Raw genomic sequence first — 17,154 nt, 5'->3', positions numbered from 1 at the left:
CCTACAACTCCAGGATCTCACAAAGGGTGCAACCAAGCTGTGTCTGAGAACCCCAGATCTGGTACTGTAACAAGCACTCCCAAAAGCAGTGTGCTGTGTTTTATATCTACTCTGCCAAGTGCTGGACTGGGACAGTGCAGAAAAGAAGCCAAAGACATTTTCTGCTTTTTGTGCCAGTTCTTGCAACTCTGGGGCTTTTACCATAAGGCCTTAGTCCTTACAGTCTTGTAAATAAATTCTAGCTGTGACAACTGAAGAAAAACCATAATCTCCCCATCCTTGCTCCCCAAGCCCTGTCACCCTCCAGTTCCCTCCTAAAACCATGCAGAGTGCTTAAATAGCCCTGAAGACAATTAAAGCACATTAAAAATATGCTTTATGAGATAAACCGGAAGTTTTGTATGCTCACCATTGGCAAACTATTTTGTCTTTTCAGCTTCAGACTTGTGCCTCTTTCTCTTTCTTTGAGGATAAAGGGTTTCCCAGGGTTTCTACAGAACTCTGGTGACCTTTTCTGGACTCAGCTGGCTTTTTCAGCAGGCAGCACTTCTGTTGCCATGGCAGTGGGAGCCAGAGCCCCAGCTCTAGTCAAAAGGGTTGGGGGATTTCTTCTGAGGCATCATTGCCACAAGTAATAGAGCAATTAGGTGAGGATATAGAGACGGTGCCTGAGTTATCTGATATGGTGCATTTTGCTACAGATAGGTAGCTATGGCATTTAGGAAGCAAATTATTTTGTGAATTTTGTCATGCAAAAGGTCCACTTAGGGACCTCTTCTATACTTAACTTCACTGTGGCCTGAGAACATGTGCTTCAAAAAGTGAGTGGTGGTGCATCTGTAAGGGGAGTTACAGCAGCTCCATCTTTTTGGGGAGAAGCCAGGTGCCAATAGGCATTCTCCTTGTAAATGGTATTTCATTAAGAACTAGCAGACTTATTGCCCCCTCCACATGAGCAGCTGCTGTTCACCGTCAGAGTCACAAACCACCCTGCACTGCAGAGCCACAGAACTTTCACTGGGGCTTTGCAGATGGGAACATCTCCATGCAAGTAAGCTCATACCTGACCCTTGCACACAGCTGTCACCATTACAATCAGTAAAGCTTAGAGAGAGGCCTGCAATTCAGTTCTGTGACCAGGTGCACTCTAATGACAGCAGTACAAAATTCCCTTGGGCCAGTTCACTCAGCTCACAGGACACAGAAGGACAAGAGTCTGCCCCAGGGCTATGCACTGACTGCATTCTTCCTAGCCCTTCTTTGCTCCCTGCTCATATCTCCCCTCGCTTCTCCATAATCTTTGGAAAATAGGTGCTTTGTGGAGGTATTTTTTGATTCTTTTTTTCCCCTCCAGTCAACTGATGAGATCATATGTTTGGGTTTCTTGGTGTTGTTTTTTTTTTTTTTTTTGATGTTGTTGTTTTGGGCTTTTTCAAGAAAACCAGAGAGGGACCAAGATCCATTCTCAGTGAAAATGTTCTTTAGTAATGTTAGCAAATGGTGTAAGATCACTAAACTAACACAGAGGTTAGGTTTTGTACATTGCTTAAAAGTAGGACACTAATGAGTTTATGTTGGTTCTCCCCAGAAAAGCAAATAAAGACTATGATCTAGTAAAAAAAAATTCCAAAAAAATCCATAAGAAGATAAACACACCTTACACGCCACATGCTATAAAAACTCAGATCTAAATCTCTACTGCTTTTCACAGAATATAAATCCAAAGATCCTTTTACTTACAGAAAACTACTTAGCACACAAATAAAAACCTTCATTAAAAAAAATGTAATCTTTAAATGCATACACAAATTGCTGTTAAATAGTCTGGAAACTGCTGCTCTTCTGGGCAGAGTAAATATTTATGATATACTGCTGTCTCTTAATCTGAAATGTTTTCTTTATTACTGATATAATAATTAATAATGCTTTTTTAAAAGATGAGCTGCAATATTTGTATAACTCACCATTGTGCTCAGACACCAAGTAAAGAATATTCCAGCAGGCAAATAACAGAAAAATATTTCGTTCCCCTTCTTCAAACATACACTTTAGAAAGGAGATAGTTTTGTTTGATGGAAGCTCTCAGGGGAACTGGAAACATAGACCTTATTCATGACTAGACTCTCCTTAATTTCATCATGTATGCATTGACAAGACTGTTCTGAGAATCACCACAGGTCCAGTCTTTAGGTGTAAGCTAGCTGAAAATTATCTCAGTAATGAGTCAGGTGAATCTAATGCAAGAGAAAGGTTTTTTCCCATGGAACAGAAGTTCAGCAATAGTCCCTATACTAAAGGTAGCTGGCACACAGGACATGATATTTATTGCTGCTGCTTTTCATTCACTGGAAATTGGGATGTGGGAGCTCCTAAACCAACATAAACATTTATTAACAGAAAAGCTGTGCCTCCCCACCTTCCCCTCCCAAAAGCTGCAGTCTCAGAGAGTTAAATTGACAGTTCTTGCTCTCTGGTCTACAACTGCAAATGAACTCACGAGCTCCCTTCTGATACTAACACTTGACTTGCCAATATCAAGAAGTTTAATCACTGACCTGATTTTTGGTTGGTGTGGTCTCATGTCAGTTGTGTGTCCCAGGCCTTGAGGAGTTGGGGTCATACCTTCTGAAAGAGCCACAAACACAGGTTTCTTGTCACGAACATGGAGAAGGCTCAGCTGGTCACTAAGGAGGAGGTACAAACAAGAAAGTGAAACAGCTGAAAAAACCCCAACCTCAAGCATGTACTTGTAAAGGCTTTATATAAATCTTTGACATGGTCTGTTGCTATGTGGGATTGATGAGGAGCTGGCAGTTCCTGCCCCTGATTGCAGTCTCCTGTGCTGGTGGTGCCTGCATGGACCCTCCTGGGTCACCTGAAGCATGTGGGGTGGCCTAAGGAGGCACTTCAGGGGAGTGCCAATGATGACTGGTTTTCTGCTCTCCATTGCAGTTCCGGAAGCACTGAGGAGATGACAATAACCAAGTAATCCAGACAAAGAGCACATATTCTCCTCTAGTTCAGGCAGTTGCTACAGAGCCAACCTCTGTGGCAAAGGGCTGTGAGGATTAGTTTGCAGGTGCTACTGTGGGCGTTAGTCCCCCTGGCTGCACTTTCTGAACTCTTCCCACTTCTCTGTCTGTTAGGAGACACTATCCTTCTACTTACCAGTTTTGCTTCCCCCTGCCAAAATAAAAGTTTACCCTGGCATTTCCTTGAAGTAGAAGCTTATCAATTCTAAATCAGGAGGCATGTTTAATTAAAACAGTGGTGAATGTCACTTGAGAATCACTTAGGCAGAAGAAAAAAACACTTAAAAACCCCTGTGTTTTTCCCCCTCATCTTAAAAGAAAAAAAAAAGCTAATTACAGCAATCATCCAAGTACAAATATGCCACCAGACACCTTCTTCTGCATCTACTCACCAAGGCTTCCAGCTGAAGAAGTCACTACAATTTCCCTTCAAAAACCAGAGGGCAGATACTGGTGCTGACCAGGAGTGCAGACACATCTCCTTCCCACCTGGCTGGGGCAGCATGTCATCCAGACCTCAAAGCAATTCCCATCATGCAGACAGTCAACACTCCTCCAACTGGTGCAGGGAATTACCAGTCAGAGAAGCAGGGATGTAAGCACCACCACTGAGCAGCTAATGCTCAGAGCTACTGCCCAGGCTGGTGGTGCACAGGCTTTTCCTGATGGGAGTTCAAGGCCAGCTGCCTGATGCAAGCCCTAAGGTGGAGCTGTGTCTGTAGGCTGAGATCTTGTTGCTGACCTCCTCGGTCAGAAAGCCCTGCTACCTCTGCAAGGAGCTGCCCAGGCAGCAGGATCCCGAAGTGCTCTCACTCTTCCCCATCCACAGACATTGCACAGGAAGGAAGGAGGTCAGGAAGGAGCTAGGCTTGGATTCTCTCCTTGACTAGCAGGAATATATGGCAGTATCTCAGCCTGGAAGTTAGAGTCAAAGTAGAAACTCACCCAGTCTCCCTGTCTCTCTTCCCAAGCTGAGAAACTGCATTTGGAGTTGATAAACATGCTCCAGTAACTATTGTGTAACTCTTGTCTCTCACATTCTTGCAACCAGGGAGAGGACATTCATTTCAATACAAGATGCAGCTCCTCCTCCTTTCTTTCTCCCTGCAACAAGTCTTATTACTCTCCTAATACACCCATACCTGCAAGAGCTCTTTAAAGCTTTTTCCTTGAAGGTTTGCACCTGGTATTATCCAAGATAATTAGATAATTGACACACAATTCACAGAAGGCTTTCTGGTTTCTTTATACATGCTATTTTCCTTGGGCTGTGAACTTTAAATGATGCAAATGGGAAAATTATCTGTTGTTTTACAGCTTTTAACTTTAGGCTATATTAAAACTAATGCCTAATTGATCTTGATGTATCTAAACCACTTTATTGTTCTCTTAGTAATAATTCTTCTTTGTTCCTAGTTGTTCTCTTGCCAAGGGTCGTGCCTGTTAATGTTAATGACTCCGGTCTCTTTAGGGACTTGATAGAAGTTTTTGTTATTTGTCAAAGACCCCTGACTTACAATTAGTTTTGTTGTTATAATCACTGTTTCAGTGGGAAGATATTTACTAAGGTTTGTTCAATAGAACTGCCTGTAAGGAATTAATTCCAAACAGTTTAAGTGGAAAGGTTAGGTAGGAAATCACAATTTTTTCCCCTGATTGGGCTGTCTTCAGTTTGCATCTGACTACAGTATCCTTTAAGCTCTCTAGAGAAGGAGGAGCCACATTTTCAATGAATGCTTATGGTTCTCTTAGTTTTGCTAGTTTTGATGTTCAGAGGTCTTTGGAAGCAATGTTCACTTTAACTGCTTCCTCAGAAACAAATAAAAATTAGATTGTGTCCACATAAATCCTACCACAACTCTGCCATATACAGTAGATGTCAGGGATGCTTTTAATGGATGATTTTTAATTAGAAGATTTTAGGATAGATGCACAGCACTGTAGAACTGAAGTGTATGGGTATGTGTAAAATTAAGTTATAGGACTTAAAGAGATGCAAATCAAAAAAAAAAAAGAAAGATAATTCCTTTAAAGATAAATAATATGTAGTAATCAACTCTTTCTTCTTTAGTCTTTGAAGATGATTGACTAATACTGTTCTATATGACTCAAACTTTTGCAGTTATTCCTCTTTATGAAGATGATGTATTTTATGTCTTACCAGTAGTAGGTACAAGGACTAGTAGTGCTGGGAATTTCTAGGGATTTTTTTGTTGTTGCTTTGTATTTTTTTTGCTGGTGTGGAAGTGGGACAAATAAATCTTGACTTAGATTACTTTTTACTGGAATCAAGTCCTCAAAAACTTTTTCAATGCTTCCTTACTTGTCACTTGAGGACAATTATGTGTATACAACGGTTTTGTCCTCACTTGTTTATTTCTCTTATTTAGGTGGCCATTCAAGACATGATTTACAGTATTGCCAGAGCTAATAATGCTCTTTGTTAAAGGAGGTGACTCTATTTTCTCTTTCTGTTGATATTACACGGTTGGCATGGCCAGAATTGCAGGAATGGGAGCAGCAATGTGTCCCTGGGCAGCCCTGCAGCTGGTTGGGTTTGTCCAGCTCTTCACCCACCCGACACAGCAGCTTATTTTAGCAGCAGCAGATGTACAACAAACTGAAAAATTTATGCTGTAGCTTCTGAGAGGTATTTATTCATTCAGATCATGGTCATTTTTTGAAACTGCTGTTCAGCAATCTTTTACTTTGTATCCTGTAATGTAATACATCCAAATATAAAATAGGACAGGTGTACAATTTTTATTCCATAGGTCAGCTTCTTAATTACAGTCCAGAAATTTACAGGCATGTGCTCTCTATAAATCCTTTAAGCATGTCTTGAAAACATTATTTTAATGCATAAGTTGGTCAGTTTCTACAGCTGTTGTTTAATAACATCTAAGCCAACTATCTCAGACTAGTCAGCACAGAAGTGTATGTTTTCATTTTACTTATTATAATGTATATATTACTAATTGTAGTCTATTATATAATACTTCAAATGCACACATCTGAAAATATTTCCCCCATTTTTTAGAGAGCTATATTTCCTAAATCACAATAACCAAATATTTTGACCTTGTTTCACAGAAAATTAGACAACTCCATCTTACTTTTGATTGATCTCTACTATAGCTGCCTATCAGTCCAGCTCATTTCTGTCTGTCTTGTCTACGGGGACATTGGTCAGGGGTTACACAAAGTTGTCTCCAGTTCTTCTTGGCCCTTTATATATAGTTTAAAATAGTTGAATTGCCAGGAAATGTTTTGTCCTGAATGTTGTTTAACAGCAAGTGAAGGCTGTAATTCCAGACTCTCAGAAAAGTGAGAGAAATGGATATTTTGCAGGATACCTGCAGAAAAGTGTGTTTATTCACAGAGATGCCTGGAAAACACTCTGACCATCAGAAAAACTAGGTGGTAAGTGGAAGCATCTCACAGGCCCAGAAGGGACCACGTGTGTGTGTGTGTGGACTGGACTGATCTCACAGGCCCAGAAGGGACCACGTGTGTGTGTGTGTGTGTGTGTGGACTGGACTGCTGTGAGATGTTGAGAGATGTGCAATGAACCACATTACCTGGAGAGCTGGGCAATATCAACCAGCAGAGTTTGAGGTGGAAAACTGCTGGCCAGGCCAAAGTTGGAAGGAATGTACCCCTTGTCAGGATAACAACTGTGCAGAACAAACTCCAAAGAAAAGGTTTATATAGCCATGCTGCAGATTTGTATGAAAAACTGGCAGCAGAGGCCTGATGCATCACTATCCTTCCAGGTGTAGATTACCATGATATGTTTTGATGTACAGCAGTAGCTGCAATTTGGAGTCTGATATAACAGGAATTAAGGAAAACAAGCTTTAGAATCACAGAATCATAGATTGGTTTGGGTTGGAAGGGACCTTAAAGATCATCTCATTCCAACTCCCTTGCTGTGGTCAGGGACACCTTCCATTAGACCAGGTTGTTTGAAGTCCCATTCAACCTGGCCTTCAACACTTTCAGGGATGGGGCACCCACAACTTCTCTGGACAACCGATTCCAGTACCTCACCATCCTCACAGTAAAGAATTTAGCTCTCTCTTTTCCAGGCTGGACAATCCAAATTCTCTCAGCCCTTCCTCACAGGAGAGGTGTTCCATCCCTCTAATTAACTTGGTGACCCTGCTCTGCACTTGCTTGCTCCAACAGGTCCATGTCCTTCCTGAGGCTCTAGGGCTGGATGCAGCACTGCAGGTGGGGTCTCACCAGAGCAGAGCAGAGGGGCAGAATCCCCTCCCTTGCCCTGCTGCTCATGCTGCTTTTGGTACAGCCCAGGACATATTTGACTTTCCGGGCTGTGAGAGTACATGGACCAATCATGTCCATTTAGGGAGTCTTATTTTTCTTTTGTATGAAACCCACGTTCCTTGGCTGACAATCCTTTGGACAGTGCATTTGTACAGCCTATACACCGGTACTCTGGTTTCCTAGGAACTTGTTTAATGAAAGGGCAGGGTATAACTTTAATCCATATGTTCTGGTTGCAAATAAACCCTGGTGGTGCATAAAGACATACAGGAAACCAGTGAAAGGATTCTCTTCTGGTAGGAAGGAAAAGGTGATGTTTTACTGTAACTGCAACTGTTACTTGGATAATGGGAATCATTATAGATATTGATTTTCCTGACTTGCTGAGGAATAAACTGGAGTCCTGTACATCTGTAAGCAAAAGGTTGCTGCACATTGGACAATCTCTCTCTTTTTGTAAATAAAGTCCCTCTGACTCTCTGCAGCTTGACTAGAGGTTGACCTGTATCATGCACTCATCACAGATTACACATCCACTTCAGATTTGGAATAATGACTTCAGTTAAAGTTGTTATAACCCCTTGGTGGCTTAAAAAGACCCAAAAAACCAACAAAAAAACCCTTTAAAGAAATTCTGTTCAGTTTCTTGTATCCATATTGGCTCAATAGAGATAAACAAAAGTTAAAAACTTGAAGTTAAGAAGTTCAGCTGCTTCTAAACATTTGTACAAAGTATATCCACTGAATAAGATGCTTCCTGCTCTTACGTACTCTCCTCTCTGGGCAGCACTGAATTTTGAAAATGGATGAGAAATGTAGATCACCAGTGCTATTTCTTTTCCCTCAGAGATGTTTGTCTGTCTGCGCTATGATCTATAACTCTTCCACGGACAAAATCTGTAGTGAGACTGGCCCATAACGACAGAACTTCTCCTCAGGTGCCTTTCTCCTCCCCATCCTTCTGCTAGAACAAGCCAGGAACCCCGAGGCAGAAAGGCTTGAGGCTCTGCCAAGTCAAGATCAAAGCAGCTTTAGTCACTCGTATCTTGAGGAAGGGATCTGCAACAGCAGAAACACCTTTGGTACAGACCAGAAAGGTGGGAAGAAAGAGGGCCAGGATTCTGGCAGATAGCAAGTCAGCAAAAGGGAAGAAAAACAAAATAGAAAAAAAAATCCATAAAATAACTGAAATACATAAAAGAGGTGAATGCTGCAAGGAGCCATGAAGGCAGAGCCACAACATTCTTTGTTTTTAAGAGCTGTATGCAATGTCCAAAGAGAAACATTTGTTATCTTGATCTGCAAAGGGAGTAGGCAGAGCAACTTCACACTGATCCAAGTTGACATTTCCTAGGAAAATTTAGCTAAACACTCTTCTTCTTTCAAAAAAGCCTGAGATAGAGAGAAATATTAAACTGAGGTAAAAAAGTGGACCATAATGTTCTGCTTCTACATACTATATAGAAAGTAGCCTCAGGAACACACACATACCTTTAGTGGAAAACTCAGAACAAACTCAGGGTCCAGCAAAGCTTTTCTCTGTTATAATCATGTATTTCGCAATCAATACATTTCAGATTAGGCAGTTCTCCTTATTCTAAATTTAGGTCCTTGCAAAAGGGCTTGATTGCCTCTCAGTTCCCGAATATTTGTGATGGAAATAAAAATGCAAGCCCTGCTATGAAGAGGTATCCAAAATTATCAGTGGCTGACCCTTGTAGGTCATACTTCCTTCATATACAGAATTAAACCTGATTCCTACTTTTTCCCTTTTACCACCTATTTCCTCCTTCCTTTCTCAATTAAACTGCCATCTCCTAATCTCACCATTTGGCCTTTCACCTCCTTGAAAGCTCACAATTCTTGATCTTCTTAATCTAGGATCATTACCATCAATCACTCCTTTAGGCAAGTGAAATCTTTTTTTCACAGAGGGACGCCAGAGGCCTACAGATCTCTTGGGTCGATAATATTGTGTTAGTTCTGATGCTGGTTGTGGTTTTTGACTAAACTGTGCCTAGTGCTATCTTTTGCTGATTAGATGCTCCAGAGTGATCAGCAGAAATTTGCTTGGACTGTGGTTCCTTCCAGGTTGAGTCATTTAGTGGGGAGATCAAGGATTAACTTAATTAAATCAACTACTACTTTCACAGCATTAGGGATCCTGCTAAGATTAATGAGGACTAAGGTTAATGAGGACCAAGTTTTCCTTTCCTATGTCTTAGTACCTTTAAGACAGTACCACTTACCAGACTTGCCTCACTGCAGCTCCCCTCACATCCTGTACACTGTCCATTATATATACATTGCAACATCTTACCCATCTGCTTCTCTGAAATGGATCATTCTGAGATTTTCTACATCTTTTACTGAGTACAAGCTTTTCTGCTGGCCCACTTTGCAAGGCTCCTTCTCATTCATCTACTCCCTGAAGCACCAATCAAAGTGGCTGCACAAAATACACAAATTTCCCTTTGTGTATAATTAATCTACTGGACAGTGCTGTGGTAAACACACCTTTAGGTAACCACAAATTATTTTGTTTTAACCCGTGTCCTCTTTACTCTCCTGTTGTCTGCATTGTTTTCATAGAGCCCACTGAAGCACCTACTGCACTGGCAGGTCCTGTAAAAAAGAAAAAATACTAAGATAACAGAAACCTTAGAAACAAGGCAAATCTTAAGGCATACTATTGCAATGTTTGAATGCAATTTTTTTCAGAAGCTCTTCCTAGATTTTTTTTCTCCTCTGGCACCATGCTGTCCAAATGCTAGTAACATCAGTTTCAGAAATCCTGCCCCAGGAGTAGTGCCATTGATATTAATGATACACTGAAAGAACAGAAAACAACTTCACAGAGCAAATGCATTTTCTGAATGCTGCTGAAGCTTTGGAAATGTGATGCATTTCTCTGAATTCCTCTAGCTAAACTTTCTCATTTGTATTTGTTTTTACATATATTTCTTACCTTTTAGAGACTTTTTCATATGTTCGGCTTTTCTTAAATCCAGTGTATAAACCCAGTATAATTCAGAATCATAACAAGGAAATATAAGGAGAGAAATATTTCAAGAGACCTAAGAACAGATTTGTGTATTACATGTGGTTTAAAAAAAACCAACACCTGTCAGCAACTAACCAAACAAATTCACTACATTTTTAAAATTAAAAATCTTAAACAGAAAGCACTACACTAAAGATTTAATAACTCTATTGCTTATTAATGTAAAATTTTCCAGTTGAAAGATACTATCTTAGCAAACATTTAGCAAAGTCTCGTGGTACACTAGGCATAATAGACATTTTTCTTTGAGTTTTTATGTTACTATTTGGGTTACATTTCCTAATTTTTAAAGACTTTTCAAAACTTTCAGAAAGGGAAAGATCCTGAAAATGTTATGTAAAAGCACTCTTGGATACTTGTGCTTTTTTTAAGAGAATATGGAACATATTTGGGAGAGGGTTAACAAAGGAATAAATGAACATTATAATACTAGTATCAGCTATAAAAACATTACTCCTGATCACCTTGTGCTGTTTTCAAGGGCTTTGAAATTATTTCCCTAATAACCCTTGTGGATTAAAAAAGAAAAATAAAACCATTATCATATTCCTGTTTTTTAACACACACGCTGTGTTGTCTTAAAATGCACTGGGTTATCAGCATTACAGATGCTCTTTAAATAGCAAATGGATGCACCCTTGGTGTCAGCCACACTGAAAGCTTGCCAGTACTGCCTTCCTAAAATGCTCCATCTCCAATCCATCCATGTAGGCTAAAAGTCTCCCTCACTCAGTCTCTTGCAGAAGTTATCAGTAAAAATGCAAATGAATTGTGATTATGACTTTTTTTTAAACAAAGGTAACATGCATTCCTGCAGAAGTGCCACCTATCTAATCAATTTGGTCAAGCTATTTATACATGTTTCTTCTATGCGGCATAAGATTTCACTAAGGTCAATGGAGACATTGATGCCTGGTAAATTGCCAGTAATCAAAGGTTGTTAAGTGCTTGTCAGCTTCCTTTCAAGCTTAGTCTATCTTTATCATGAAGCAGACTTAGTTCAGCAGCTAGAGACCATGTATTCATAAATGGATCACAGTCAGGAATAATGTATGATATCATTAAAATATCCATACTGATGCAGAAACACTTGTTCTAAAGCAATCCCTTTTTTCTCAAATAAGACTGGCCAATGAAGGTGAAATCTTGTCATGTCTCTGTAAAAAGGCTACCTTCCCACACATAAAAAGCTTTGTTTCCCAGCTCCTCCTCTCTCCTTTGAGCCCTGTCCCCCAATGCCTCTTAGCTTACCTTAGTTTAGCTTAGATTCTGGAATATTATGGAATATGCAGGAAAAGAGATGTTATTTTAGAGTTTTAGTTGCACTTGGAGTTTATTTCAGTTTTTCCAGCTGCCCTCTCCAGTTATAGTAGTTTGCTGGCCATAAATAAAAGGCCAGGTAACCTTACATGGAAAACATTTAGAGTAGATGCTGACGAACTCTCTTAAAGATATCAAGATCTTATTTTCAGACATCTTGATTAAAGCCATAAAATAATAAATTGAAAAAAACGGAAGCAAGTCATTAGTTGGGGAAATCGGTATAGCTCCACTGAAATGATGAACCCACATTACTTAGTTCCACCTGTGCACTACATTTAAAATATGTTCAGAACTACCTGGTATTAAAAAAAAAAATCTGTGAAGAAATTTCATAGTCTTTTGAAAATATGAGTCAGAGTTAAATGCTCCTGGAGAAATATCAGCAGAAGATACATCTCTCCAACCTATCAAATTGTTCATAAGTTTATTGGCTGGAAAAGATATGGTTGCGGGAAGAATTAAAGAAATTCTGAATGGTAAATTAGTAATAAAATACTCTTTATCAGTGGAAACCTTTGGAGAACACCCAAGACAGACTTGAACTGAAAGGTAGTGATGATCATTTATTATTAATAAAACTTTTGTTGAAGGAGTTGTGTGCAAGGACTGTTCTCTTTCCCCACAACATCTGACTAGCATCATATGGACTGCTTTCTGACAAAGACTGCTAGAGTTTACAATTTGTGATCAGCTACAATAAGTGGAAGGCTTCCTTTGGCAGTGTAAGGTGCTGTGCAATATGACTCAACGAGGGCTGTATACGGCATAGATTTTCTTTGCCCTAAGAGCAGCCTAGTTCCCATCAGACATCTCAAAATCAGACATCTCAAAATCAGACCACTGAGGTGCAGCCAGACACTGAACGATATAACCCTACCAATCTGTTCTGGTTTAGCAATCCTCCTTTGCCTCTCTATTTTGGGCATACAGTGTTGCTTCCAGGGCTGACAGTTTGGGGCCAGTTACAATCAGCAGCTTGAGGGCTGCTTTTATATTTGAGGCAGCCATTTCCTTCTTTTCCCAAACCCTCTTTCCTCATGATAAGGCTGCAAATAAATGATGCTGCAAGCACTGCATCTGGGAAAGCTGAGAGTTTGCAGAGGCTAGGCTGGTTCTGTGTACTGACAGCTAAACAAACCTGAGGTATCCTCATACCAGAACCTTACTTCTTCTGTTCCTGAGCACACCATATCTTCAAATTAAATTTAAACAATAGTTAAACAAGCTCACTTATTTTAAAATCATAAAATGACAACTCTGTGGACACATCCCTTTAAATTATTTGAAAGATCTCTTCAATAACTTGCAGTAATTGCTCAATATATTGGAAACTTCACAATTTCCCAAGTGCACACATCCTGAATGCTACAGGACCTCATGTCCCTCCTAAAACTTTCATATGACCTGCAACTACAAGATGCTGCCATAAAATAGCACACTGGTACTAGAACCATCCTCTGGATGAAATCAATGCTCTTTGTGCATAAGCACAGCTTAAGGAAAAATAAACAAAACACAGTCACTGCACTCCCTTAAAACATGGTAGATTGCACATCAGTATTTTGGTTAGTCAGCCACCTCGCCAGCAATCAAAATAAGCAACTTAATTACAAATGGTATTTTTGGAACCTGAAAGGAGTTACAGCACAGAGGATGTGATCTGTCTGCATTTATGGTGCTTTCATTTGTAAATTCATCTTTCAAGCAAAAGCCACATATTTACTTGATATAAATTTATACTCACTCTTACCTTGAACAGTCTCAAAGTTATCAGTCACGTTTCACACATCAGTATGAACTGAGAAGAACCATTGGCACCCTTCCTAAAATGTTTTAGAGGCCACTCTCTCCAACAGCTTGATAGGTCTGAGTGACCTATCATAATCCTCAGTGTCACAGAAGTCTGTGTTACCCTGAATGGTGCCTGTGCCTAAAGTACCAAAATATTGTAATGTGTGACTTGCACTTCTTGTTTCCTCCCTCATGATACGTACAATACCATTCACTTGCTCACTGTGGAAAGTCCACATGATTTCCATCACAGATTTCAAAAACTCCGAAACCACCCAACTGATTTCCTGTCAATTTTTCTTTCCACTCTGTGTCAAGAGCACTGCAAGATCTTTTAAGCTGCACTGCAGGAGTCAACATGCTCTTAGGTGATGGCAGCATACCAGTATTAATAACCTAGTTTAGCATGCAGTATGCAATTATTTCCCACTCTCCTCCTGATTTTTTTCCCCAGCCTATTTTAATTTTAATTTATATGTTGGTAAAGATTCTACCTTTAAAAAAGACAGATAGTCCACAAGGCTTCCATTATGCTGCAGCTGCTGCTATTATATTTGTCACTAAAAAAAATGTCACCCTGTGTGACAATGGGATTTGAATCACAATTGCTAAATATATCATATATAGAAACTTGATTGCTTTGCTTTATTTTTCCTGAAGGGGGAAAATGTGAGGGAAAAACCGTACAGTTCATTTCATGCTTCACTACAGTGTAATTCTAGACCCTAAGATTTCAACCATTCCTATTTTGGTAATGGATGGAATGTAAAAGGGAGGTATTTAAAATTAATTGCAGCAGTTCTGAGGGTTAAACCTGCTTAACCCAACCTTTTATTAAGAGAATGTCAACAGAGCATATATCTTGTCTAGGGAGTGCTGGGACATCATTATTCTTCTACCAGCATGTTTAATTCTAAAACCTGGGATTTCTTCAGGTTCCTGTAGGCGTCATGCACACCATAAACCCATCCCAAATCATAGCGTCTGTTCTGAGCTACTCACTACAGCAGGATTTGACCTGAGAAACTCTAGAGTTTTGTTTTACTTTATTAACTTGGAGTACTTTTAAACAGTTTTTAAACAAAGTTTTTCCCTTGACCAGCAAGGGAATTTTCAGCCTGAAGTTCTCAGCAGCATCCGGTGAGGCTCTGGGCCAAGTCCTCCAGATACTGTATATCCACAAGGACAGCCTGCTGGCTCTTGCTGTGGCATTTTCTTAATCCTCAGAACAGATTTCCTGGATCTAGGAAACTTAATTCCTGACTCCTTTGACCCAGATGCTGGCAAAAATGTAGTCTGCAGTCTGTATGTAAATATGCGTGTTCAATATTTTTTTCCTTCTAGGAACTGGCCTTGCTGTTAAATTTTTCTAAAACAGTCATATTAATATGTTCAAAAATCCACTGTTGAGTTTCAGATAAAGGATCACATCTGTTCATGAAAATCTTCTTCTCAGCTGGGTTGCAATCTATGCAGCTGCTGCTTACCGGATGGAACAAAGTTCTGTCCTACAGGAATGAAAAAAAATAGAATTAAGTAGCAAATGCCAAATCATTGGAAGTGTTCTAATTTTACAGAACTCAGATTAAAAGAGCCCTGTTTGAAATGATTTTGTGGTCTCTGTGCACTAACCTTGTGTAATAACAACAGCTATTATTAGAAAGCTGTAGAGAATGGAATTTTCTTCCCTTGGGCTATTATCCTTTATGAAAATGGGGATTCAAGAAAGAGGGAGATATCATCTGGTCTTTGACTAACAGCCACATAATATAATGAAAAAATATATTTTAATATCTTTGCATACCACGTATTTGCTTGAATGTCAGAACCTGAAAAATGGATTTGTTTGGGGTTTTTGTAGAGAAATCTTGCTCTTGACAGGATTGTGTTTCTTGGCAGGGGGAGCTGTAAAATCTTCAACTTGGTGAAGATGTTAAAAATTAATTATTAACTGAAGTGGTGGACAGATGGACACAGGATTGATGTTCTCATCCCATTCAATGCCTGTGGCCTTGCTAAGACCAACCACTGAAATACACTCTCTCTCCTAATAAGATGGAAATCCTAACACTGATTTAGCTCCATATGGGGATTTTGTGAGGGCAAGCATGGATTAAGTTGCTTAAAAAAGCATATTTATGATGATCAGTTTTATTAATTTTACTTCACAAAACTGGAGTGAATAGTAAGTAACCTGATGTGAATCTTTGTGAAAGCAGTCAGTTGAGCAGGTGGTGAGTTGTGTAGTTTCAATATACTTAGTTGATGTAGGCAAGTGTTTTGAGAAAGACAGATGTGGGAGTCATTAGATGGTTTGAAAATTTCCAGGGACTATACTGCATCTGTTGAAATAAATTTCATATTACTCTTGGTAAACCACATTCAGGCTTTTCCCCTCCATGCCGATGATTGCCCTGACGGTATTTTAATACTAATCCAGGATGTGCCTGTTGCCCAGTTTGTGAGAGGGAAAATATCTACTTGTCAAATTGCAATTGATTAAAAACTGCCACAAGTACTCTGTGTGCTGAGCAACAATCATAGAAACTTCTCTTTAAAAATACCCTACATGAAAAAAAAAACAACAAAGTACGACAACAAACAGAAACTGCAGCTATTTAAAACCACTTTGAAAATTAAGTGATTTTTTTAAATTTAGGAAAGACTAAATTCACTGATTTGTGGTTTGTGAAAAAAATGGTAAAGTACAATGTTTTTTTTTAAAATTAATATATGCAATAAAGAACCAAGTCAAAAGTACCTTGTGCTCTGTCTGAGCACAAGGTGTTGATGGTGACAAGGTGTTACACCTGCCTTCCACACTGTTTTATTTTCAGCACTGGCCTTTCCCCAAAAGCAGTGGATGAGCACACATGCCCCCACCAGACTGAAATTCAAAGGGATACCATCAAAGCTGACAAGACCAAACCAAATGAGTAGAGGCCTTTCTTTCATGTTCTACAAGGAGAGCAGGCAGGATACTTCAGCTTGCAAGAAGGGGATAAGTGCACTGTGTACAAAAGGCTACTGTGTCCCTGCTAGGACATGGGCCTACAAGAACTGCCAGGCACCCTAGGGGGAGGTGCAGGCACCCATCTGCATCTTTCCACCTCCTCCTGTACTAATAAGAGCTTGATGGAGTGGCACTGTCTGAAATCAGGACACAGTGACTGTGCCATGGCCACCCTGCCTGATGTGGGACCTTGAAGGAAGGGGGCATACAGTTTTTTCTTGCAGTTTAGCTGGGCATGAGGGCCAGCCAAGATATTAGGAAGTCAAAGCTGGAATGCCAGAAACTTTAATAAGATAGCTGGTACAAGAAGAAAGGAAACAGCTTCAGCACAAAAAGCTTGCTATGAAAAACACTTCAGCCTTTCCAGAAAGCTGGCAGTCTTTCTTATGGAAATATCACAGGCAGGCAATTTTTGAGTGAACCATTATTGCTGCTTTTATTTAGAGAGTCTGGTCATTAGGAAAGAAGAGTGTCTTTTAAGAATAGGGACAGAGTTACCACTCTAGAAAACTTCTGACTTAGCAATGGCTGACTTAGCAATATATAAAGGCCTATTAATTTATCATCTCAAGCTCATGCTGATGTAAGGTCAAAGCCCGGTGGTATTATCTTCCACCGGATTTCAGTGGAAACAGATTTAG

The 17,154-nt window shown here is 39.7% G+C and overlaps 1 protein-coding gene across 1 annotated transcript in view; it reads right to left on the bottom strand.

Annotated features, from left to right (window-relative positions):
* Positions 1-14,531: 14,531 nt before the first annotated feature.
* GALNTL6 (polypeptide N-acetylgalactosaminyltransferase like 6) overlaps positions 14,532-17,154 on the bottom strand; it is a 430,883-nt gene continuing 428,260 nt past the window's right edge. The window contains exon 12 of the mRNA XM_039700070.1: positions 14,532-15,008. Within this exon, the coding sequence (XP_039556004.1) occupies positions 14,841-15,008 (168 nt within the window). The 3' untranslated portion in view covers positions 14,532-14,840. The remainder of the gene's footprint in view (positions 15,009-17,154) is intronic.

The sequence above is a fragment of the Passer montanus genome, unplaced genomic scaffold (assembly GCF_014805655.1).
Source record: "Passer montanus isolate IOZ18808 unplaced genomic scaffold, ASM1480565v1 scaffold14, whole genome shotgun sequence".
Classification (NCBI taxonomy): Eukaryota; Metazoa; Chordata; class Aves; order Passeriformes; family Passeridae; genus Passer; species Passer montanus.
Note: the sequence above shows the minus strand (reverse complement) of the source record. Positions and strands in the feature narration are given on the sequence as shown.